General features: G+C 44.5%; 1 protein-coding gene across 5 annotated transcripts in view; it reads right to left on the bottom strand.

Annotated features, from left to right (window-relative positions):
• BEND4 (BEN domain containing 4) overlaps positions 1 to 15,744 on the bottom strand; it is a 30,614-nt gene extending 14,870 nt beyond the window's left edge. The window contains exons 1-2 of one of the 5 annotated variants that reach the window (XM_015862454.3): positions 15,287 to 15,744; positions 7,674 to 8,240 (exon numbers count right to left, since the gene is read on the bottom strand). In XM_015862454.3, coding sequence (XP_015717940.2) covers positions 7,674 to 8,240; positions 15,287 to 15,623 — 904 coding nt within the window. In that variant the 5' untranslated portion in view covers positions 15,624 to 15,744. Of the gene's footprint in view, positions 1 to 7,673; positions 8,241 to 8,736; positions 8,926 to 11,211; positions 11,352 to 15,286 lie in introns of those variants that run through there. The other 4 variants (XM_015862455.3, XM_085545488.1, XM_085545489.1 and 1 more) reach the window with 4 other exon arrangements.
• Between the last annotated feature and the right edge of the window lie 11,100 nt (positions 15,745 to 26,844).

Genomic DNA, 26,844 nt, shown 5'->3' with positions numbered 1-26,844 from the left:
GCCAGCTTTTCATAAAGCGCCAAGAATATTGGTAGCATTGGTTTGGTCTGCACTCATTCTCATTATAAACATCGACTCATGATCACCTGTGCTCTGACCTGTCTAAACAAGGGCTCTCATTTAGCTCCTCCAAAACACGGCCTCTACTGCAACACATGTAGGTGGGGCTCTGATCCCCCAAGTAAGCAGGTGGCAAGAAACCTGGTTATTCTGTTCCTTAATGAGACGTAGTGGTCTGAAGCTGATACTAGCTAACATCTCTCCCTGTGCCTCACAGAACAGAGCATGGATTTCAGCACCCCAGAATTGGGAAGCATGTGCATGCACATCCATCCCACTCAGACTGACAGCTGTTCATTAAGACTTGCTCGTCACTGCAACATGTCCTTCTTTGCTTGACCTTGAGCCATTCTTCACTTGAAGTTCATTTCAGCGCATTTCTAAATTGACGCTTGACTGTCAAAAAGATGTGACATATGATATGGGACCTGCTGAAAAGGTGAATTTCTTACAACATTAACTGAGACCCTTCCCTCTCTGAGATTTGCACAAGTGTGCAGCATAACACAGCTTGTATCATTTCAGCCTATATGCACATCTATTTCAATAGTGAGCTGAAAGCTGTGTAGATAACCTGTGAAGAGAAACTGGGGTGTGCTGAATTTGAAAGAGCGAGAGGCAACGGGAGATGGGAGTTAGTAATGAGCTGCAGATCTCAGCAATCAAGTCCTGGCAAATTTGGGTTTTTGTATTTGGGTGACAAAATAAAAGCAGCTCTTTTTTAGTGAGAGCAGACAGCAGAAAGCTGAGAGCTGAAGAATCAACGTCATGTGCACAAGAGCATTAAAGATGGCTGAAGAGGCCCATCACCACTGCTTAAGGCAGAGGAGGAAGGAAAAAGAAACAGCAAATATCCTCTTCTAAAATCTCTCTTGTGCTTTCCAGGTGGAGTGGAAAACAATGTTACTTCTGTAAACCTGAATCTGAAAAGGTATTTTATTTCTCTTAATTTTCTTTTGCAAAAACATTTCTTTCAGGAAAGAAGAATGTGTTGCTTCCCAACCTCCCACGGCTTTTATTTCTGCCTCTGCTCCTTTCCTCTCCAGACTTAATAGAAGTTGCCTATTCCCCCTCAAGCCTCAGCCACAGTTGCAAGGTCTGCAGGACAGAGACCTCTCCTATTAAACACCATACGCATTAATGCTGCTAAAAAGTAACAGTGAAATCAAGAACTTCCAGGAAGCAGGAACTGCAAAGTGTGTCACACAAATACTAAGGTCTGACCTCAATAAAAACACAAACCCAGACAAGCTGGGGGATGAAATTATTGAACACAGCTCTGCCAAGAGGGATGTGGGGGTACTGGTGAATGGCAAGCCAGACATAAGCCAGCAGTGTGCCCTCACAGCCCAGAAAGCCAACCCTATTCTGGGCTGCTTCAAAAGAAGCACAGACAGTAGGGTGAGCGAGGTGATCCTGCCCCTCTACTCTGCGCTGGTGAGGCCTCACCTGGAATACTGCATCCACATGTGGAGTCCTCCATACAGGAGAGAAACTGACCTGTTGGAGTGCATCCAGAGGAGAGCCCCAGAAATGATCCAAGGGATGGAACACGTCCTCTCTGAGGACAGGCTGAGAGAGTGTGGGCTGCTCAGCCTGGAGAGCCTGGAGAAGGGAAGAATGATTGTAGTGATGCACTGGAACAGGTTGCCCAGAGAGGTGGTGGAAGACCCGTCGCTGAAGACTTTCATGGCCCGGCTGGATGGACCTCTGAGCAACCTGTTAGAGCTGTGGATGTGCCTGTTCATTTCAGGGGAGCTGGACTAGATGACCATTAAAGGCCCCTTCCAACTCTAAGGATTCAACCAAAGGTCAACTGAATCTCTCTGCAAATCTGCAAGAAAGCCTGCCTACACAGCTTCTCATGGGTTTTCACAGGGCAAACCTAACAGTGAACAGGACAAAAAGCCATAATAAAGCCCTGGTGTGCAACACTTAATGGTTTTTAAGCTCAGATTGGTAGGGTGAGCTAGCTGCACACTGAAGCTGAAAGCAGAGCCATATTGCAGGAGGATTCAAGCAGGCCCTCTTACAAAAGAGTCCCACTAAAGCTGGTGACAGCTGCAGTCAAGGCTTGTAGGCTTAGGGAACCTAACACTTTGAAGCTGAACAGGCCAGAGATCAGACCAAAATATCCCAAGCATCAAGGGAAACCATGGAACTGGTTAAGCACGAACATCAAGAAAAAAGAACAACAAAAAGAGACATGAAAAAGCGTTCATCACAACCCTTGATGGCTGCTTTATCTCTGCTATTGCTGCAGTAGGCTCTTTGGAAATGTGATGTTCTGAAAGTATAAAAGAGACAGGATTTCCAGGGGAATGTAGTGTCTTTTATTAGATCATTCGACTTAGGGAAAAAGAGTCAAGCCCTGGGCACACAAAATGTTCAGGAAAACTTGTCTGACTTTTTCAATTACACCGACATTAACTTTATCTGCAAACCCTGCTTTGCTTTGGCTACTTTCAGCTAGCACCAGCATCTTCTCCTTATCTAATCACCTCTACATTTGAGGGTTTTGTTCACCCCTGTTCTTCCTCCTTCAGCTGCCGGGCCAATGAGGTAGAAGTAATTACTACAGTCATCACTTTCTCTTACTTCCTTGTGCCTTTCTGCTACTTTCAGGCTGGTTTGACTGAAACTGTGCAGCAAAGCAAGAGCACCAGGAGGCAAACCCTCACACATGACCCCACGCCTTTGCCTCAAACACGCAGAAATATCTCTCTCCTCCCTTTTAGGCAGAAAGCCATGAGAAAACCCTGCTAACAGTGAAAGAGAACTGCATAATAATCTTACCTAACATATGGGCTAGGCCCAGGTCTTACATGCAGTTTCACAAATAAATCTTTGATTTTACATCTGGGAATGGATCGCAGCCCTGATAACTTTAATACAGAGGAAGGAGACTAGGCCACATTTTCTCCCTCATACTAATGGACTTGCTCTGCTCTTTATGGTCCCAGAACCTTGAATGGCAAATTTGCCAAACTTCCTCCAGGAATTACATAATCCTTCTAAAACTGTTCTGTTCTCCAAAGTTATGGGTAAGAGAACACCAGAGGGCACCTATAGCAACAGGGCTACAGGGAAGAGTGCTGGGAAGAGATAAATCTTATTTCTTGACAGGCTGGAAAGCTGGGCTCGGGTGAACCTAATGAGGTTCAACACGGCAAAGTGCAAGGTTTTGCACTTGGGCCGGAAGAACCCCAGGCACCTGTACAGGCTGGGAGGAGTTGTCCTTGAGAGCAGCTCGGCTGAAAAAGACCTAGGGGTCCTGATAGATGAGAAACTTAACATGAGCCAGCAGTGCGCTCTGGCAGCCCGGAAAGCAAATGGGATCCTGGGCTCCATCAGGAGAGGGGTGGTCAGCAGGGATAGGGAGGTGATCGTCCCTCTCTACTCTGCTCTTGTGAGGCCCCATCTGGAGTACTGTGTCCAGGTGTGGAGCCCTCAGTACAAAAAAGATATGGAGATTTTGGAAAGGGTCCAGAGGAGGGCCACAAAGATGATCAGGGGGCTGGAGCACCTCCCCTATGAGGACAGGCTGAGGGAGTTGGGTTTGTTCAGCCTGGAGAAGAGAAGGTTGCGAGGTGACCTCATTGCAGCCTTTCAATACCTGAAGGGAACTTACTCCCAGGAGGGGAGTAAACTCTTCGAAAGGGCTGATAATAGCAGGACTAGGGGAAATGGTTTTAAGTTGAAGGAGGGAAGATTTAGGTTGGATGTTAGGGGAAAGTTCTTTACTAGAAGGGTGGTTAGGTCCTGGAACAGGCTGCCCAGTGAGGTTGTGGATGCCCCGTCCTTGGAGGTGTTCAAGACCAGGTTGGACGGGGCCCTGGGCAACCTGATCTAGTAAATGTGTATGTTTGGTGGCCCTGCTAGGCAGGGGGGTTGGAACTACATGATCCTTGAGGTCCCTTCCAACCCGGGTAATTCTGTGATTCTGTGATTCTGTGATTCTGTGATTCGGTGTCCAAGATACTGTTTTCTATAATACTTGTTAAAAACCAGAAGTGGTTGCCTCCACTGAAGAGACACTTCCTGGCTGTCTTTCTGCATGCAATGCAAATAGTGCTCTGCAGATCTCCAGTCAGTTGTGCAGGGCAGGTATTATTAGCATGCAAACTCTCAGGGATTTTGAAAGGCCCTTTGCATATGGAACGTGAAAAAAAGAAAAGTTAAGTATTTCAGGAAAGGGATGAAGTGATTCATTCACAGTTATAGAACAGAAGGGTCAGGCTAGTGCTTTTATCTTGTTTATACTGCTGCTAGCATCAGCCTCAGCTCCTGTGCTGCAGGCACTGGGCAGCCCTCATTGCACCCCAGGCACAGCAGCAGGAGCTCCTGACAGGGCCCACACAAAGCCAGCATGGCTCTCCTTCAGCAACTGGGTGGCATGGTACTGTCACTTCCTTACTAACCCAGCTGCCTCCATGCTATGTTGGTTGCCCTTACAGAGGATTTTCTCTGCATGCATGGCCCTGCTTAGCCTGATGAACACCAGAGTGAGGTGCACAAAGGAGCGAGGAAGGAGGCTTGTGCTCCAAGATGGCGCTAAAGTGGCAGGTGGAACCAGCACCACTGAGACATCACACTTTCAGAAGGGTCTGTGTGCCTCAGAAAACAGCCAGAAATGCCTTGATCAGCTCTGGGCACTGTCCCTGCTTACATACAGAGATGGGCACTTCAAGTTATGGGGCAATTTCTGTCAGCTGCTGTGGTAGCAGAACCTGGCTGGAGCACAACCAGCATGTGAGGCAGAAATAATCAGACACAATCTTGACTTGCTTAAAGTCACCTGGGGCAGCTGTGGGACTGTCAGGGAGCCCAGACCTTGGCCTAGCATGCAGCAAAGTCACACAGGACTTTGTGTGGCTCTTGATGTTCCCTCCAACACTTCAAGCCTTATACTTATATGCCACCCAGACAACATCAGGTGACTTGATGATTGTATTATATTGGCTGGTGAAGTCATACATCCTTGCACATTTATTTTAGTTTTTTCTGCTCCCTCTGACACACCACTAACAAGGTGTTTCAGTATTGATGGAGGGTGAGAAAGACTGTCTCCATAACATTCCTCACTTTTGAAGTGAGATGAAGGGTAACCGTGATGACCCACGTGAACACTGCTTGCTTGGCCTGGCATTAATCCTGGCACAGGAAAATGCAATGGGATTTGACTGACAAAGAACCAAAGAGCATGAATAAAATGAATGCCAGTCAAAATGGTCCTGTGGAATGCGGATCCCATCAGACTAACCTGACTGCTGTTCTTTACTAAGGTTTGATTGAAAAAGTTTGTTTGAACAGATATAATATACCTAGGCTCCTGAAGGGCATTTAACTACCATGTGCTACCTGACTGCAAAAGCAGCAACATACAACATCAGTAGACTATAACACACTTTCATTAAGAAACTGCTGCTGACATGTCTAGTGTTTGTCACTGGGGGAATCACCCTGAATAAATGTGTTTCTAGCAAGGTTCTACAGGGACTGATAGCAGTCTCAGTAACATTCATCAGTTCTAACCAGGATCAGGAAGTTAATTTAAAAACAATCAAAAATACTATGGATAACTCAAAAAATTGTGAACTAGCAAATAGTGGGAAAAGTAGCGTATCCAAAGCAACCTGGATCACATAGTAAATTAATGCAGCCAAAGACAGAGTGGGTATGTGTAGGAAGAAATGCACTCAGAAGGAGAAGCTACCTTCTGGGAGCTGTTTCAGGGGAACAAAGAGACTATTCCTCCTTCAGTCAGGCAGATATGAGCATATTGTACACACTTCCAGTGCTCAAACTTTAAAGAAATGAGCAGAAGGGAGAAAAGAGGTACAAAGGAGGATCCAATACATGCTGGTAGCTTTAAACAGCTCTGTCTGCTTAGTTTATCTAAAGATGGAAATTAAGCCAGCTTTCAATTTCTAAACACCTTCATCTGGAAAAAGCACTTGGTGGTACACAGCATTTGATTTAGCGGAGCAAAGCATACAAGTCTGGATGGAAGCTGATCTCAGATAGCCAGGCAGGGAATGAGGCATACACTGTCACCCATGTGTGTAACTGCTGGCGTCAGTCATTGAGGAAACAGGCAGAGCCTGTGTAGTCTACAAGTCAGCACTGGTGGCTTTCTGGGACGTTACTTCCATTGCATCTATGTTATGCTTTAGTTAAAGTAAAAAAAAAGTGGGTTCAATACAGGTCACTGACTGAAAGCCACAGGTCAAATTATAGATTCTAACTATCATTTCTGACCTTATGTTTCTAAAACTAGAATTCAGCAGGAGCTAAAGTTCACGCATCTCCATCACACAGTGTTTCCATGTGATGTACAAACCACCACTACTAAATCCAGCAAGAGCAAATCAGTTACAGTGACTCCAGGTTTTGGGAGGGGTATGAGGAAGTATTCTAAACATTGAGTTTCCCCTGCTCTGAACAATGTTGATTATGCAATTTGCTGGTACCACTGAGGGACAATACGTAAAGGAAAGCAAATAATTAGTAATATATCACCAGTAACTGGGGAGAATGATGAAAACAAAAGCACCTTTCTTGATCGCTTTCTTGCTCAGATTTTGAAACTAAGTATTCAGGATGCATTTGGTTGTTGCCTTTTTCCTTTCTGCGCTGTTAGCAGCTCTGGAGTATTTTCTCTCTTGCAGACCATGCTGAATTATCTGTACATACCTGCTACTTAGGGATTTGCTTAACAAACTTCGCATGCATCTACTCCCAGCACTGCAAAGTTTAGTAAGCAAAGCTGTACCAATGTAGCATTTAGAGACGTGCTGGAAAAGAAGTGTGTCGTACATTTATTTTCTTGGATAACTCCTGATTTGCTTTAAGTGTTACCCGAGGTGCATTTCTGTTTGTGGTTCACGTTTAGAGGATGTTGGTTTAAGATACTTTACTTTGTTCTCACCTGGTCCCACTCTTCAAGTATCTCAGTGCATCTTAACAGTGAGAAGTCTTAAGTTTAAAAGGAACGAAAAGGTTTTCACAGACAGGACTTATACTGGATAGGGTTATTCTGTCTGCTTTCTTTCCTCCAGTGTTGTAATGGACAAGTTGCTAAGTCTTTCATTCTCTGGGTTTTATTGGAAGGTGAATGGGAGGAGACATATCTACACCTCTTGAAAAACAAAGAGCAGCTTAAGAGATGCCATTCAAGACAAAAGCTGAACCCATTTTGTTAAAAATAAGGATAAAACTTTGAACAGCTTCTTTAAGTAACCAAATCAGGAGCCCCCAGGGGGAATTAGATCTATAAGCTGCAGCATTACTTAGGGAACACAGACAATTAGGTATAAAAGCATATATTTGAAATGATCATGATAAACCACCTGATGCTTTGCATTTGGAATTACAAGTATATCCCATCTTGAATGCTGCTCATCAGTTTAGAATTCACAATTCACACAGATAAGTAACAGCAGATAATTTTTCAGTAGGCACAGCTATAGAAATTTAGGATAGAGACAAATGCCAGTGTTTTATAATGATGACTGCAAACTTGAAAAAAACCAACTAGAACGTAAAACAATTTATCACCTCAACTACTTCTATCACTGACTGAAAATATTATATAGCTGGGGATTGTTTACCTGGAATGCTCTCCAGTTTTCTACGGAGCTCCTCATTTTCTTGTTGCAGTGAAATTACCTCCTGTTCAAGCTCTTGACACCGAGGGCAGTAACCTTCTTCTTCCTCCTCCTCCTCTTCCTCCGGAAGCGTAGAAGACGATGGGTGACCATGAGATTCAGAAGTTGCTGGAGATGTCCATCCACCTAAAGTGTGTACTGGAGAGGTTGAAAGCGGATCCACATCTGCCAAATGGCTAAAATCATTTACTGACGAGGTGTTCTGAGAAGGGAAGCTCCCAGAAAGCAAATAGTTCTGAAGAGAATCAGTAAAAACTCTCAGAAAGGCTGAGGTTTGTTGTTTCTTTTGCATATACTGCATCTCTATGTCTAAAATGTCTGACGTCTGACTATGGACCATTTTCCCAAGCTGACATTGCTCTTGTCTTTCACTATAATTTGGGTTTTCCTGCTTTATACAAGAAATCATGGACTGTGAGTGATTGTTGTCCAGTAGTTTTCCACCACAATTTAAAAGACTTAGAACCCGGCTGCACTGTTGGGCAAAGGCATCCAGAATCATTCGACTCTCTGAAACAAAAGAAAAGATGAATCACAGAAACCTAACGCAAAGAGTTATGCCAGGCAGCAGCAGTGAGATGAATGTATGCAACCATTCACAGTAGCATGCATTTTATTTCTGAACATATTAAAATTACGGCTTCTGCTTTAATACTTCTGCAACACTGTGATTTAAAACAATCCTGACTTTGCTTCTATTTTCAGAGTGCTCTTGTGCCCTTGCTGTTAATCAGAAATGCACTGCGATGATAGTCACCGCTTAGTGTCATGTTCTTTCAGAGAGATTAAGACAGGGAAATGGGGGAAAAAAATATTAATTCCATTCAATTTGCCACAACAAAAGTTCACAGGAGTATTTTCTTTTGAGGCAGATTTCAAGCCATTGGTGAGCACTGCCTGTACCTGTCTGAAGGACTTTGTGCTGCATCCTCCTCCTACACCCTGCTCCTCTCCAACAAGGCTTCCAAGCTTCAGTTTTTCTACCTTTTGCTTTTGCCTCACTTACCAGACACTGGGCCTAGGCCACTTCATGAGACCCACTCCAATTACATGGTCTTTAATGGCTCCTTTTGCTTTAGCTTCCAAAGAGGTCCAGAAATTATTTGAGAGCAATACACACAAAAACCTTTTAAACCAAGGAAAAGCATCAGAGAAAGCTGCTCTGGCCAGAGGAGCAATGCTTTCTGTTGTGACTGCTCACAAAGTTGTGGTCATGCCGCTATCTCACAGCAGATAAAAGGGGCTGAGCAGTTTCTGGAAGCAAGGAAACATGCCATGCCACAAATGCCTGGACCTGCCTCTAGCGATAGGAGAAGCAAAATACAACACCACTATGGGATGGGTTACCTCTGCAGGATGTGTGTGTGCAGAGTCAAGCTGCTATAACAGTGTCTGCACTACATGCAAATAGCCAACGTGTCTGGCTCTGATTTATGGTATGACCTGCTACATTTCCCTGATAACAATGTCTTTAAAAATATTCTTTATAGCTTATAGCTGAGTTCCTTTAGGCATCTGAAAGATGTAACTAACATTTTGCAGGAAAGAAAAAAAAGAAGTGGTAGATTTAAGTGCTGCCAAGTTTGGAGAGCTCTTCTCAGACAGGCTTGACTTTTAGTAAGTGACAAACGCATTCACTTTTGAAAAGGCAACCTGCTACAGATGCATGGAACTAAGCACCCCAAACCTTCATTTAGCTTAACCTTGTCACTAGAGATGAAAAACACAGCCTCATCACACTGGTAACACGTAAAGACCAGAAACTTTGGGAATTCAGTCCTTTAAGAGATGGTTTTCACAGTACTTTTCCATGACCCTGCAGTTTTGTTTGCTGGTGGAAGATTACATCATCCTGAGGTTAGTACAGCTGTCCTGCAGAATACCTGAAATGACGCTAATTTGGATTTTTACCATCCTCCAGCTGTCAATAAGGAGGAAAGAACTGAGGCAGCATACAAATGCTGTGAGTCTTAAGTACAGATGGAGTAGACCTTACTGGCACACAACCCAAGGATGTCATCTCCCAAAGACTCACAGGTAAGGAGAGAGGCATGAGGAAGACAGAAGGGAACATGCCGAGCAGTGCCCTGAGATGGCTGGGAACAAGACAAGACCACATCAGCACGTGAAGTATTGGGGGCTCTGAGACAGCACTGAGCAGCCCCACGATCTGTGCCAGCAACTCGCATCACACCCTCACTCTGAGCTCGGATCAAGCAGGACAGATCCCTCTGACACATCTTCCTGTCATCAAAAATGCTTGGGTGCTCAGCAGCCTCTAAACCCACTGTCACTTCCAAAAGCAAGGTGTCCTGGTGACACTGCAGCTTTCTAACTGGCACCTACAGAAAAGAAAGGAAACTGTGAAACTAAAATACCACTGACGCTCTCCACTTGTGCTTTTCTTTGCCTTATGTCTTTACTTCACATATTTTTCCCTTTAAAAATCTGAAAGGATATTGATTGGAACTTTGCAATCCTACTACAGAGCAGTTTTTCATTCATTTTAATCCCATAATCCGATTCCAGACCTGAAGTCATATTTACTGTTTGTATTTTAATCATTATGGTCCCTGTTGACAAAACAGTTACTCAGTTGTTTTTTTTTTTTGCATATCTTTCTTGCAAGGGGACGAAAAAATGTATGAAACAACTGAAAAGGGATTAGATTAGCATAGGAGATGCTATTCTAGTATTATGGCTTCTGCTAAAACACGGCCAGGAGTAACCTGCCATTTCAAACACCAGATCTGAAGAACACTTTAATAAATACTACCATCAGTAAAGATAAAATTAGTGATTAGTTCTGATGTAAAAATGAATGCGTTAACGCATTCGCTGTGATAATGGCTTAAAACGTAGCTGAAATTTTATACAGAAATGACAGCATTGATTTAATCTCCAGTTCAGTATCAGATCTACTACAAAGACACAATAACAGCAATTACTGTCTTTTTTTCTTAGCTTTAACCCATACCCAAGGATGTAAAAATGAAAGCTGTGACATGGCGAGGCTATTACAAAACGTGAGCACAAAGCTTTGCAAATGCTTCCTGCCAGTACCACAGGGCAGTGACAGTGAGGGATGCCCTCAGCACACATCCCTGGCTCCATGCATGTACCACTGCAAAGTACACCACTAATACTACACGTACCCACAGTCTGAACAACCCTGAGCGAGAATGGCAACCACAGTTATTCCTTGTGATGGGAAAAATAATAATAAAAACAAATGCTGCCTATTTAGCATTTATTGTAGAGCTTGGTATTCCAGTTTTTACAGGGTGACTGTAATTAGAAACGCAAGCAGCATGCAGCGTCTAATCAGTAATAAATGACCAAAAATTGTTTTTATGCGAGTACTACCGAATAATCACAGATCTATGATTCTTAACTGATTTAATGTAATGTATGTGTTTTCTAGGAAAGAAGGATTCTGCTGAAATGACTGCAGCAGACTGAAATAGTGTAAACTACTTACTGAAACTGCATTGTGACACTCCTCTTCCTTATTACGATGCTCACCAACCATGTAATTCTAATGTGTCAGAGCCTGCAGTCTTCAGTCTTACAGAACTTCTATTGACTTCAGCTCCACTTCTGCCTGGAGGTGGACTTGCCACATTAGGCCCATAAAGCGCTAACAGGAGATGATTAACTCACCAGAAGTGTAAGCAGTTCTAAATGGACTATTTCCTTTGAGAATGCAAGCAACCAGAAGATAACATCACGTGGCAAACGAGGGACCAACTCCTGGATACAGTTCTTCATTTTCACTTCTTTTTCTTCTTTTTCCTCATTGATACAGATGATCTTTAATGTTGCTGTTTTTTGAGCAAACACATGAAACTCAACCTGATGACCTACAGCAGTGCATTAGAAAAGCTGTCCAGAAAGGTCGGTGGGTACATCATCAGATTTTTCTACGCCTGAGAATCTTTTCAATACTTAGACCAGACAGCTCTATTAACAGGACACTGTGCTGGGTCTCAACAGATCTGCATTCAGGTGTTGGCTTTTCCATGGTTTCCTTTGTGACCTCAGGTGGGTGGTAAAAAGGATGTCTTTACTGAGCTACTGAGGGGGTCAGAATGCCTCTCACCTGTGGGGAATGTACCCATTTGTATTTGATCTGAAGGTCCAGTCTCAATAATCTCACTCATCACTTTGCAGTGTTTCAGACTTTTCTCTCTTGATCTGTTGAATAACTGTATTTAACTTAAGATCCTGGGGTAGCAGCTCTGAATCCCCAAATGGGTTTGTCCTTGTATACAAATCTTTTCATTACACGTTTAGATAAGAACATCGCTGCAAAGGCCTGGGTCAAAACCAGGAGCACATGACACCCTGACTAAGAGATGCTTTTGTGGGCATTCTGCATGAAGATCACTGAGGAACTCCAGCAGAAACGATCTATCTACTCCACGTAAGTATTTCCAACTTCTCGCTTAAGGCCAAATTGATGCTCTTCACCTTCTCTATTCAAATATATACCTATATAAATGCACATATATTCTAGACACGATAGAAACTGCTTAAATAGTCTTGTTAAACATGCCAGATCCTTAGCACTGAACTACTCTATTGCCTCTATGACAGCTCTGCTTGTCTTTCTGGCTTTTCACTTACACCCTTCTTAAATTTCAAAGCACACTGTGAGGTCTATGTCATGCTTTCCTATGGAAAAGGAGTTTCGCTTGGAGTCCTTCATACTGTTTAATAACAAAAATAAAAGATATGCATCATTTCCATACCAGGAAAATATTCAAGATACTAAACTAATAAAAAGAGAAGGAGAAAACAGGTGTCCGCCCACATTTGGAATGTACTTGTGTGGCTTACACTGCAGCAGTCATAGCAAGCACTGCTCACTGGAGAAAAGGGGAGGGTTGTGTTTGCAGCACAGCTCCCCATCTCTCACAGTAAGATGACATTTCTCAAGCTGGACCTTCCCTCGTGATGAGGCAGGATGGAGAATCCCCACTCTTCATCCTTCCCACAGCCCTCTGCCTGCTGTTGTTTTGGAGCCTGGGCCAGGGCAGTCTCTTAGTCCAAATTAGACACTGTTTACTCCTGGCAGGAGCTCTGAACACTGGGATATGCTTGAAAACATGGAAGTATCCTTACTCTTCCCCTTTGGCTGTGTTATAGGTGCCCACTCTCAAAATTAGACTCAGTGCTCTGAGTCTCTAAGTGCCAGAAACACCATGCCTAAAGATTAAGAACCAGCTGTATCAAGTGTTTTAAGCTGCCAGACCAGAGTAAGACAATACCAGGAATGGCACCTTACCAAACAGTTTATGTTCTGTTATCCACACATGTGAAATGCCAACAGAAAGTGGGAAACCCCTGAAATGGGTGTTTCTGTAGAACTGCAGCCCTCTCCCAGTTCATCCCAGTAAGCACCTGCAAAATGCTGCAGATAATCTAAGGTGGAAAACCCTGTAAGGCAGGGGTAGGGACAGCCTGCCCTGTGTATCACAGAATCACAGAATTGTGGGGGTTGGAAGGGGCCTCTAGAGATCAAGTACAACCCCCTTGCCAAAGCAGGCTCCCTACACCATGTCACACAGGTAGGCGTCCAGGCGGGTCTTGAGTATCTCCAGAGAAGGAGATTTCACCACCTCCCCTGGGCAGCCTGTTCCAGTGCTCCGTCACCCTCACCGTAAAGAAGTTCTTCTGCACATTCGTGCGGAACTTCCAATGCTGTAGTTTCATCCCATTACCCCTAGTCCTGTCCCCACGCACTACTGAAAAGAGACCAGCCTAGCCACTATGGCTCCCACAGAGCCACAGTTGTTGTGTAGAACAACAACAGCACACAGCTCAGACTGTGGTGACGACCCATATGGAACACCCCTCCTGCACACTGTAGCAAGTCTGGGGTTTGCTTTCTCCTGCTTTTTCTGATGCTTCATAGTTCAGCCTCAGCTGTTAGAAAGGTACGCCGGGGGATGATTGGGAACCCAAAGTGAGCCTGATGTGAAGGTGACGAGGTCTGCAAAGACCCTCAGAGCACAAGCAGCCACTCCTCAGTCATCCTCTTCTGCACAGACACAGATCAGTGACAAACTCCTAACTCACTCAGGCTTCTGGTTCACACAGCCACAGAGGTAGGAGGAAGTCCAAACTTCTGCTCACTAAAGCCTAGAGAGCTCAGCCACAAACATGGCCTCACCTACCAGGCAGCCAAATGTCTGTGGCATGATCTGCCTCTGTGAAGAAATGCAGGTGTCACATTTATCAGCAGTGTTTTGATTGAGGACCACAAATATGCTGAAATAACAGCATTTGGGCACCTAAATAACGGGAAGTTTCAAGAAAAAAAAATCCAGTGTGACCTCCTGCTATGGATTACAGGACTGTGTGTCAAAGCAGAGAATTTTCACACTCGTCTATTAAACTTTTTTGTTAAAGTACATGAATTATTTGTTACAAGAGGTGATAAATCCATCCCACGCATGGCAGCTTTGGAGTGAACGCAGGCCTCAGCACACAGCCATATATTCTATTAACCAGCACATCTCTCTGTTTGGTAAAGAAATGTCATCGCATTTGTTACAAAGGCAAACAGCAACACAGCAAAACAGGATCCAATTCTTCTAAATAAATAAATCAATGATGTGTCAAAAATTAACAGATGAGTTAATATACCCGACGTTATCAAAACCAGATGGTGCTTCATAATATTCATCCTGCTCAGTCAAACCCTGAATGTATTCTGGACCATCAGTATATAAAATAGGATGCTGCTATTTGTGATGGCAAACAAAAGCAATCATGCCTGCCAAGCACATACTATAACAGGCAGCATTTCAGCTCTGCTAGACAGAAAGTAATTAGAATGCTTTTAATGTCCAAAAGAATGATGCTGATAGGCTGCCACAGATGTGTAGATTTATGAATATTTATATGGTGGTTTATAGCTGACACTTTTATCAGTTGAAGAAGATAAAATATCTGCCTGACTCAAAAGCTTGACAGTCAGGTTAATAAAATCTCATTAAAGAGAATGACCTATGCAATTATATAGGATTTATTGTAATTCATTTTTGATTGTACTCTGCTTAAAGATGCAATTTCCCATTTCCTGATGCCAAATTTAGGTTGCATATCAAGATCTACGTGGTTTTTAACTCCGAGCCATCGCCTGAAGAAAGATACGCGTTCAGCATCTCGCTATCTTACACCTCGCAAGAAAAAAATATATTTTCAGCTCCGTTCCAAACGTCGCTCCGCGAAAGCGGCGCGGGGAAGCGGCCCATCTATCGCCCCCGTTACGCCCCCCGCCCCGATCCCAGCCGGACCCCCACCCCAAAGCGGCGGACAGGGGCTCCCACCGAGCCGAGCCGGAGAACCCCGACGGGAAGCGCCGAGAGCCGCGCCGCCCCCTCCTCAGCCCTCGCCCCGCGGCCGCCCCCATCCCCGGCGCTGCCGGCCCCGCTCCGCCCGCAACTTTCCCGGGAGCGCCGGGACGCGTCGGGCGGCCCAACCCCGCGCTGCCCCGCCGCCAAGTGCCCCGCGAAGTTGCGCGGGGAGGCGCGGAGTTGCGGTACCTGCGCTCAGCTCCGCGCCGCCGCCCGCGGGGCAGGGGCCGTAGCGGCCCGAGGAGCTGGGGGCCGGCGGCGGCGGGCGGGGGTGGCCCTGGGCGGCGGCGGCGGCGGGGCGGGCGGGGAACGGGCCGTGCGCGTAGGGCAGCGGCTCGGCGGCCGGAGGGAAGGGCTGCCCCGCCGCCCGCCCGCGGGGCACCTCCACCATGCCGGCTCTCTCGTAGCGCTTGGCCAGCGCCGCCCGCTTGCCGGGGAAGGTCTTGAGGACGCTGTAGGGACCCCGCTGCTTGTAGATTTTGGGGGTGCTGGGCCCCTCCTCCGCCGGCTGCATCTCCTCCTCCATCCTCCCGCTTCCTCCTCCCCCGGCCCGGCGTAGCCCCGCTCCGGGGCTGTGGCCGCCGCCGCCGCGGCTCCGTCTCTGTGGCACGGCGGAGCCCCGGCGCGGCGGGGCGCCGGCCTGATTGACAGGCGGCCGCGCCAATGCCTGGAGGGAGACGGGCGGCGACCGCCGAGTGTTTGGGGTAATCTCTGCTAATGGCAACGGGGCGGGGAGGCGGGTCCTGGCGGGGCCGCCGCCGCCCCGCTCGCCGCCGGCGGGGGCAGGTGAGCGGCGGGAGCCGAGAGGAGGCGCGGAGCGGAGCGACCGCCCGGCACGGCGCGGAGCCGAGGAGCCGCCGCTAAACTTTGTGGCCCCCGGGCCGGGAGCCCGAGTGCCCGCTGCGGGGATAAAAGTGTTGGGAGTGCGGGACCCGTCAGAGTTGATTAGGGAGCAGAGGACATTTTCTTTCTCATTATGCAAAAAGCGCTTCGTGGCGGAATAAAAAGCGGCTCTGCCGTAATTCATGCGTGTCAGATTTCCATGAATCTGGGAGATTAATCGCGTTTAGCGTTATTTGCTGCGTGCCTTTTCCACCCCCCTCCCGAACCCGTTCTCTCGGTGCAAAGTGCTGCCCCGAGCTGCGCCCGTCCCTCTGCCCGCCCGGAGCCTTCCAGGGCAGTTGGGATATAATGAAATGCCGCTGAGAGACAGCTTGAGAATGAGATGCCATCGAGAGACGGCTCTGAGAAATGGAGGAGATCTGGGGAGATGGAGACGGCTGAAGCTGAGTGATACGTTGGTGAAAAATAAACGATAACAAACCGCTCGCTCTCCCCATTCTTTTCGGCGAGGCAATTTGATATTCTGCATTAACATTTCCCTTCTCCTGTCCCACTTCTCCCCTGCTTTTGCTGCTGTAATTTATCAGGATTACAATAAGCCCTCTGGCTTTGGGAAGCAAAATTACAGAACACCTTAGTTCTATTTAAGTCGCGGCGGTGGGAAATCATCCTTCTGCCATCGCAGGGTTCGGCTGCGTGCTGTGGTCATCGCTCTCTGCTCCTATGGTGTTTGTTTAGTGGAGCTGGGCTTGCTGAGAAGGGCAGCAGCCCCATCTATGTGTGACCGACCCCTGGGCCGTACCCTGTTCCATGTGGGGCACATGGGAGCAGGGTGGCTCCAGGTTCTGATTTTTTGACAAGTAGGGTAAATCGATTTCTTGTAGCAGCCAAAAGCCTCTAAATAAAGGCCAGTGTAATAGGAATTGCTGTTTTACTTAAGAAAATCAATGGTAAGTCTTTGTTTTCCAGCCCACTCCTTGATCGCCTGCGCTTTAAAGAAAATATTGTACTGTAATGCAAAAGAGAGAATGGAAATAAGCAGGAGAGGAGCTGTGCTTCTACTTGGAAATGAGACATTGAGGGGATAAGCTTCATTACCTGGCACTGGCCACTGCTGTGGGAGACCGTGCTGTGGCCTCCACATTCCACCCTGATCCTGCAGCTCCCACAGGTGACTAGGGCAATAGGGTTGTGTAAAGTTGATAGATTCAGTATCTAGTTAAAGGTAAATTCAAATAAGCAGCCCCAAGTTAACTGCTCAGGTATCAGCTGCAGTTCCAGTAGCTCAGTGTTACTTGGCACTGCCCCTGTCTCCTAGTGAAGGAAACAACTCTGTCTTCCATGGCCTACAGCAGGGAGAGAACTGGGGCAGTGTGTCCTTTCCTCTTGTTAGGGTGCCTGCAGCCCCACTGACTCCAATTGAGGGCTGGAGCTGTTTGGACATGAAGGGAGTGGGCTGTGTGGGGGTAACAAGGTGTGAAGCCTCCCACAGCTGAGCCAAACTGAGCTCTGGGCCCTGTGGGGTGCCCCTTGTTGGGAAACAGCTTTCCTCAAAACTCTGAACAGGCACATGGGCTCTCTAACAGGCGGGCTGATGTTATTTGGACCATTTATCTCTGTATTGTAGTCCCATTTCAGCTGCACGCTGGATTAAAACGAGCACATTGCCCTCACCTTGATCTTCCTCCAAAAGAGCCTTAGCTGACACCAGCAGCTTGTTTCAAGAAAGTTAACACCTTTGTTTCCCTCCCCATCCTCTGGGTGAAAGAATTCCCCTTAAGATCTAATCTAAATCTTATATCTCTTAGTTTAGAGCCATTTACTCCTGTCCTGTCACAGTCAGACTGTGTAAAAAGTCCGTTTACCTGCTGTTTATAAGCTCTGTTTAGGTACTCGAAGGCTTTAATGAGATGTCCCCAGAGCCTTCTCCAGTGTGGACAGTCCCATCACCCTTAGCCTAGGAGAAATGCCCTCTGATCATCTTCCTGGCCCTCCTCTGGACACACTCAGTGTGTACAGGCTGCCAAGAGAAGCTGTAGATGCCCTGTCCTGGAGGACTTCAAGGCCAGGTTGGATGGGGCCTTGGGCAGGCTCATCTAGTGGGTGGCAGCCCTGCTTATGGCAGGGGGTTGGAACTGATGGGCTGTAAGGTCCCTTCCAACCCAAGTCATTCTGATTCCCTCAGGCTGTGCTGTGCTTGGGGTTGGATCCTGACTTGATGGTTGCATCTTTCCCTGTATGTTTACTGGTGTGAGTTTCCATTTTACTGGTACTGGGGGTTTGAGACCTGTTAAGGGTTTATTGCAGAGTACTCTGTGTGTGTGAAGAAAGGGTGGGAAATAGCTGACCCTCAAGAAATAATAATAAAAAAGCTAATCAAAACAAAGACAAAAGGGTGCAATGAAAAATACGAAACCCAGTGTTGCTGCAGCATATGCTCTCCTGCACCTAGAAATCACTGCAAAGAGAATATTTGTCAGTATATAGAAAAATACCCAATCCAGACACAGGCCATCAATCACTGGGCATGCCTGTGTGAAGGTACTGCGAGGTGCTCAAAGAACAGAAGCATGATCCATCTCTATCTGCCGAGCAGGGCTAAATCTCTCACCGCTTATTCGCGGGAGCTGCGCTTCAGTGCTGGAGAGAGCCTGCAGGATTTGGCCATGAGCTGCCAATATCGCTCTGTGCGCTTGGAGTGCACGATGAGAGCTGAGATTGGCAACTCTCCCCTGTAATCTAAAGCACTCTGCAAGCAGGCTGGCCGTAATTTGCTGCCCTAAACATTTAACCCCAGCTAGTTAATTTAAGCTTAGCTCAGTTGCTCATGTTTATGGATAAAGAAACAAAAGAGAGAGCATCAGAAGGAAAAGATGACTGTGGAATTCAATATTTCAGCAGCTGTTGATAGGTAAATGTTATTGAAGTGTGGCATTCAAAACCAAAGGCCTGCATTTATGATAATGAGCCTAACAAGGAAATGAGATTGACACAGCAATTCTCTGTTTTTGTTGTCCCCTGAGGTTAGAGATTATGCAGCGTGTGGTTCTGTTTCTAGCCTCTCTGGTGATTCCAGCTGTGATTTGTCAAGGTTGTGCTTCAGTCGGGTGACTCAGGAGCTTGAGGGGAGCACAAACTGCTGGCCTCACCTCACCTTGAGCCCACATCCCATACAGAGAGCCAGCAGCCCCTCCATGGGCCATCCATCCCCTGTCTCCTGTTGGGCTTGCTCAGTCCTCTGTGAAATGCTTTGAAATAATTGAAATCTATCTATCACTGCAACAGTGTGTTTTGAGAATTACTGGAATGTTTCCCAATGACATTAATTGGTTTAAAAATATTTTTCTTTTTCTAATTAGTGCAAGATTGATGAGCAGTGGAAAGGGCATTTATAAGGCAGACACATATTTCCATGCTGCATTCGTGTCTTAATAAAATGGTAGCTAACTGGATTCTTGTGCTGAGTAAACACTGGTGAGACTGAAAATATTGTCTACCTTCAGGAGCAGGAAATATCCAGTGTTTTAAATGGAATTGTATTGTGTGAGGAAAAAAAAAAGAACTGGTCTCCCTGAGGACTGGAAAATGGATAAATGAATTATTTAAATATAGTTAAAGGACACACAGGAAAAAAGTAATGGCTTTGATACTCAGTGTAGGAAAAATTATTAATATTTTAAGGGATCAATTGTGGACACATGGAAAAGCTCATTTTAATTAAAGATTGCTTGCATAGAATGGTTTGAAGAAGGGGAAAAATTGTATAGGGTACTTGTTGCTTAGAATTTCTTAGAAATATATCCTGGATAAAGCTGATGATATGACACGTTCATAACTTTAGCCTGCCCCTCTGGGCTGGTTCGGAATGGCTTCAGCTTCCTGATTTAGTGGCTGACAACCACAAACAAACGTCCACAACAGGAGGTTGGAACTAGGTGATTTTTGAGGTTCCTTCCAACCAGAATCATTCCATGATTCTATGATATTCTCTCATGTAGGCTTGGTGCTTGCATGTTGGTCATCTTGTGATTGTTCTGTAATGTTTTTAGCTTTGTCTTGCAGTGCTTGATGTTTTGGGAGCACTTCTGAAGATGTGTCTGCTGATGTCCTGAAGGTTGGGATCACACAACGTATTCCTTCCACTTTCCCTTAAGGGGATTGCAAAAGGGGGTCCTTGTAGGACAGGAGCAATCACACTGAATGACCCCTGGCTCTTTGCTGATAGTGGGCAGCACCCAAGAACAGAGCTGTGAGTAGGGCTGTGTGGGAGCTGAGGGGCAGGAGGCCATCCCTGCATTTGCCTTCATCACCCTTCCATTCTCAAGCAGACTCTAAGCCTTACATTAAACCATGACAAATTAGCAGCTCATTCTTTATGGAGAAGAAGTAAAGGGCTCCCTCTACATTAATAATCTTGTAGCAGTAACACTGGTGATACTTTGGGAAACCCCAAAAAGCTGTTCTCAGGGGCAAAATCATTACTTACAGTCTAGAAGAGCAGAAAGCAATGGACAAAACCTGGAATTTCCTGAGATCTCTCAATTGTGCAGTGCAAAATGACTCCATTGGGAGAGGTGCTAAAATCTTCAGAGCAAAAACTAAACTGAGTGCCTCACTGAAAGAAGCTGGAAAAAAAAAAAAGATAACAGTACAAAAAGGCAAAATTGTATGGGAAAAGGACCAGAAAGCTGCTGTGGTCTCAGGCAAGAAGTTCTGTCACCCTGCAAGTACTGTGTACCTTGGAACATGTCCATCACAAGCTGCATTTGCTAAGGGGAAAACAGAAAAGTGAAACCATGTTTGCTTAAGGCAGTGTGCAGATGTGTTTGCGGAGGCTGAAATTCACCTGCTGCATCACCCACCTCTGCACACAGATGTTTCACCCAAAGACATCCAGAGGGGATCTCTGAACAGCATTCCAAATAAATAGCATCCTGAATAAATGAACGTTTTCGTTTTCTTAAATGCAAAGCATCTCAAATAAAATTGATGCTATGTCTGTGGTTGTCTCAGATCATACCATGATAATACCCTGAGAATATATCAGCTCTGCTTTTGTGATTGCTATATCACGAGACTCTCTGTGCCCTGATTGTTATTCAGAATCCTCATTACCGTGTTTGTGTTTCTTTGCTATATGACGATGGGTTTAAGTCTAAAGCCAGGAGGGACCCTCACCCATCAATGTCAAGAGAGCAGTGACAGTTAACTTTAGCTAATGATCTGTTCCCAAATCTCTTTGCTTATAGCTCAGGAAAGTTCTTACATCACCTACCAGCCCTGGAAATGTCGGCTGGTTTTGGTGCTGATTCTACCAGCCTTACTAAGAGTAAAGAAGATCAGAATTTAGGTCATTTACATTATTTTAATCTGGACTAATGTTTAAAAATGTATGAAAATCTTCCACCCAGCTGGTAGGAGAGTGGCTCTTGAAGAGTATTTCTTGCTCTCCCTCCACAAGCATCCATTTCACTTACGTAGGATTTAGCTTATTAAGGAAAAAAGGGTTGTGGGTGCTGGGGTATTTTTTGTTGTTGTTGTTTTTGATCTCTGTGTAATACTCCAATCCCTTTGATTTTTTATTACATTATTTCATTTTCTTTTAGTGGGCTAAAAATCCTCGGCTCTATTAATTATGGAGGAAACCATGCTTACCAAAGTAAGGGCTTTAGTTTGCCTAATTGTCATGCCCAGACAATATATATATATATATATCTGAAAGCAAGAAACCATGGCCCCTGGAAAGCAGTAGTAACAAGAAAGCTGCTTAGATTTTAAAGAAAGGACATTGCATGGCCACATGTGGGCAAAATATGTATACAGCCCTGTCTTGCTTTACAATGTATTGCAGACACATTCAGGAAAGTAGAAAACTAAATATTAAAATCTGACTTCTGCACAGTTAAGAGGTTTGCCTACACAGGCGTCTCATTAAAAATGCAAATGAGGCTGGCTTCTGCGAGCTGCTGACCTGAGATCAAGCTTCCTGAAGACAGGCTATTTCCTCCTTTCTTGGAGCTCTTATTCACCTGGATGAAGCACAGAAAAATGGTGTGAGAGCTATTTATAAATATGTATGAATAAATATTTAATGATATATATGCTGAACAGTTGAACTGTTGTTCAGCAAATACATAATTTGTTAATTTTGCCTGCCTTCCACTGAATAATTTATTCATCAGATCAGCTGTTTTAATATTCACTAGATGATCGTCTGATCAAATCCTGTTAGCTGAATGTGTTATTTGATTTTTTTTTTTGCCCTTTTCAAAAATCACTTAGTTTATTGGAAGAACATCGCTGTGATTTATTAGAGGTATATTCCATCCAGTCCATGGTGACATTCTTCAAGAATAACATCTGAAGACAGTAGATTTCTTGCTCCTGTCATTCGATATTAACCTTTTGTAATCCTGACATGTATTAGATATCTCTGACCAGGGAAATAAAGCCTTGTGTCCAACAGCACCCTTCTGTGTCTCACATCCATGATGACATGTATATGATGTGGTTTATTCTTTATTTGTTGACTGAATATTGAATTATTTAGATTAACCACATCAATCGGTCCTGAATTCTTCTTCATCCAGGGGTCCCTATAGTTCACTCAGCAATGCGTCTCTGCAAAGGATTTCTTCTAACTCCTGAAATTGTCATGTAGCTTCAGAAAGACCCTGACACGGAAGTGCAGAACAAGATGCAGAAAGGACAGTGTCTAATCCTTTACTAGCCAGCCTTGAAATCAATCATCTGGTGTCTCTTTGTAGCTAGAAAAGGACTTCTTACACTTCCCACTTGAAAAGGGAGGTTTCCAGCCTTCTTTTGAACTGTCCTCACACCCAGGGAGGCCTTCAAATATCAGGGTGTGCAGCCATGATGTCATTACATCCAAAGAATCATTTAATGTTTTATAGTATTATTTTACATTTTCATAATGTTTAAAGCTCGTAAGGTTGTGCTTCTAAGTTACCGAGGCTGTAAGAAGCAGCCTCTTTTTTTAAGAGATCTTTCATAAGTTGATTCCCTGTAAACTTGCTCTATAAAATCTCTGGCAACTGGGGAATAAACAACATCCAGAAGCACTGAGAGCACTCTGAAATGACCTGTGCAACTTTATTTTTGCTACTGCCATCAAGGCTAATACCGACATCTAGGATTCAGTTGTCTGTGCCTTAATCTGCATGGCACAGCCTAATGTATTCCATATTTCAATATGCATGCATATGTAATAGGCTATATAATATTCCATACAAAAACTGCATTAAGAAAATGTTAAAGTTGCCTAATTCGGCATTTAAAAGTCAGGAAATAAAATTAAGGTTGTACATGCAACATTAACTCTGTTCCCTAGTGCATTTGCCTATGATACACTCTAATTACATGATCAAATATTATTTCTCAGATTATACAGTATAATACCTAGATTTTTTTTTTTTTTTTTTTTTTTTTTTTCATCTTACAAAGTGTGAAGTGAATTAGGCAGGACTCAGCTAGATTTCATAAACCTCCAAGTGAAGAATTTCTTAATGAATAGGGACTCACCAGTTTGGGAAATGAATGACTGAAAAAATCCTGACATAGTGTTATAAAACCATGAGTGGTGTGGAAAAGGTAAATAGAGAAGGATTACTCACTGATCCTTCTATGGTAAACTGGAGGGCATTCACTCAGGTTTGTACGTCACATACTTTCACGCTGTAGGACTTCACCACCACTGATTATTTGGTAGTTCCAAAGTGTAATGCCACCCAAAGGCTACCAGAGAAATGTGTAGAGTATCCAACTATCACTGAGTGTTAAATGTGAGATGTGGGCACACTGTCCATGCCAGGAAGTCACGCTCTTCTTGATGGTGAGGGAAAGAGCTGCAAAGGCAACCCCTTGGTCTAGGGCAGATGTGCAGATGTTTACCAGCTGAGAAACCCATCCTCAGTGGGTTCTTCCCCTAACCCAGATGCCAGAGCTATTGGTTATATGGTTGCTGGCATGGTATGCATCCCTGGGGACCCTGTCCCAGAGGAGCCCAAGGGCTGCATGTCCCCAGTAGCTTGTGTCTGAATGCTGCTCAATGAATGGCAGCACTGCCTAATCATAGAATCACAGAATGGTGTGGGTTGGAAAGGACCACTGTGATAATATAGTTTCAATTCCCATGCTATGTTCAGGGTCTCCAACCACTAGACCAGGCTGCCCCGAGCCACATCCAGCCTGGCCTTGAATGCATCCAGGGAAGGGGCATCCAATATGTGGGGAAAACTGGACTGGACTGTTTTCTGTTCTGTGGGGCTGTTTTCATATATCATGAAAGTGTATGTCAGAAATAAAACAGGTGGAGATGACAGCCATGTGATAGACAATATTCACAATAAATTCAATTCACCTTGCATATATTATCTGCCTGCTTCACCTGCACTGTCACTGCTAATTCATTTCTACCAGCAGTCTTTTTCTCATGCTAATGAGGCTCTTTAAACAATTGTTGCTAAAAACTGAGTTGCTAGAGAAATGCTGGTTTCTTTTCCCAAACTGCAGAGCAGTCCTTCCTTCCTTCCTTCCCCACCAGGTCTGACAAGACAGTGTTGTGCCAGCAGTTTTAAGGTGTTATTTCAGTCTTTGTTGGGTATACAGTTCAGTATTCTTATAGTTAAGGATCAACAGATATCAGTTTAGAGGCATTGGAGTTTGTGAAATGTTGCCAGATTGCAAGGTATTGCATACAATTAACATGAAATAATCTGTAATTAAAAGATTAGCTATGTAAAAATGGTTGTTTTGGGGAAATTATGAATAGTTTAGAAAATCTATTAGTGATGATTTTCTTACTCCCTCTGAAGTCTGAGGAACTTCATGACTTAGCAGACAGAGCAATATAAAAACTAAGTCAGTGTTCATTTCAAAAGCCTTGAACTCTTAATTTTGTATTCTGTAAAATGTCTGTAACCATCGGTAATGTTGATCTGTCTGTAACAACTCAAGATTACATCTGGATGAGGTACCAAATAAAAAGCTGGTCTGTTCTTACAGAGGAGAAAAACAAGCTGGATGCTTATGTTTGCCATGCTACAGTGGCTCCTGCAATAGGATTTTCGGGTGGGGAGGGGAAAAATGTATGTGAGAGGAATTATGATCTTGTGATAAGGACACAAACTTACAGTGCTGACTGTACACAGCTCTCCTTTTAGTTACCTGCATGGCAAAAATGAGGTCATTGGTAATTTGGAGGGTTTGATTGCCTTTTTTTCCTGCCACCCAGGTGGGGTGTAAATTGAAGCCTTGTGGAAGAACTTTGCACTGGAGCAAATCGTTGCACAACATCATAGCACTGGGGAATGCAACTCTGTCCCATGGGTCATTTCTAGGTGGAGATTGAAACCATTTCCATTGTTTCTCTTTTGTTTATCAGCACTCCCAGATTGGAGAAAGACCATTCCAGAAAAGGACAGCCAAGGGGCCACCAATCTCTCTGTCTGCTCCTACCACCAAAGTTTCTTTTACTTACAACTTGTTACATGCAGAACAAAGAAATAATATGTATCGGTAATGTAGCCGCACAATTGTCGGTCTGAGCCCACAAGTTGGTCTATCCACAGAAAAGCAGAAAAAAGAAGCAATGCTTCAATGCCTGAGGTCTCATAAGCTTGTATGTGCCGGTGGGAGCAACTGAGACTGCTTCTTTTGAGCATCAAGAACAGCAGAGATATTTAAAGAGGCAGGAACTTATGGTGTCATTTGCACAGACTGATAGAAGCCATTAAATGTTTGCAAAGCAGTTCTTCTCTGTAACATTACACTTAATGGGAATAAATTATCTGAAATATATGATTGCAAGAACGGTAACAGCAGGATTCTGTACGAGCTCTGAGCTTACTGAGTGTTTTTTCTGCTCCTCCATAAAGAGTTTTTTATGCATAATTTCTGTGGCATTTTATATACACATTTTAAGCCAATAAAAGAGGATGTAACTCTTTGCCCTTAAGAATGGCTTGAGTTAGGTGGTGCACAGATACAGATTAGATGTGACTCTGAACTACTGTATCCCTTGGGGCTGGCACAGTTCTTGTATAATAGGACTTTTTAAAACAACAAGGTGAACGTGGTTATAATAAGTAGTAGAAGCTACATGGCTCGAATTCGATGTGAAATTGGTCAGATTGGGCTGGCTATGAGAAAATTAAAGAAGTGATGGAAAGAGCATAGGTAAGATGTTCATAGCAAGAAAGCGATGAAGCTTGGTCCAAACTACCTTCAACGGCAGGGTTGTGGAACAGTTATCTAAACTGCTACTCAGTAAATCATTAAGTCTGTTTGTGAGAAGACAGGCACCCCTATGCCTGAGTGTTAAAGCTATCTCCATCAGAACATGGTGTCCAGCCACATTTACTGGTATGAATGAAATGGCTCTCAAGCTGAGTCCTTCTTTATTGTATTTCTGGATTTGCTATACTAAACAGATTCTTGCTATTCAGGAGTACCTGAGCACTTTTACAACAAAGAAACTGCAGAAGACACATAATTTCAAAATCAGTATGCAATATTTCACTGCCAGTGTATGCCTCGAGCTTACACTGTGCTCAGCTCTTCCAAAAAGTAAGGTTGAAAGGTTTGCCCAGGACCACATAACACAGCTGGAAGAGCAAAATATGATTTAGGATCAGCCACCCACCAGAAGGCTCTCACTTCTCCATCCTATGCTTCCTGATCATGCTAAGTTAGTCACAGCTCTGGCAACAGAACTAGGAGGAGCTGTTTATTATCCACAGCATAGTAATGATACCTCAGGCCACAGTGACAAGTAATTGGAACAACAGGAGTCTCAGAGATACTTAAAAGCAGAGATTTTAAAATATACAGGAGACCAGCATAGACAAATGGGATGTGTAACTAATAAATCAATTGCCAGCTGT

The sequence above is a fragment of the Coturnix japonica genome, chromosome 4 (genome assembly GCF_054131305.1).
Source record: "Coturnix japonica strain WE chromosome 4, WE-NBRP24, whole genome shotgun sequence".
NCBI lineage: Eukaryota > Metazoa > Chordata > Aves > Galliformes > Phasianidae > Coturnix > Coturnix japonica.
The sequence above is the reverse complement of the archived record's forward strand: the minus strand, read 5'-3'. Positions and strand labels throughout refer to the sequence as shown.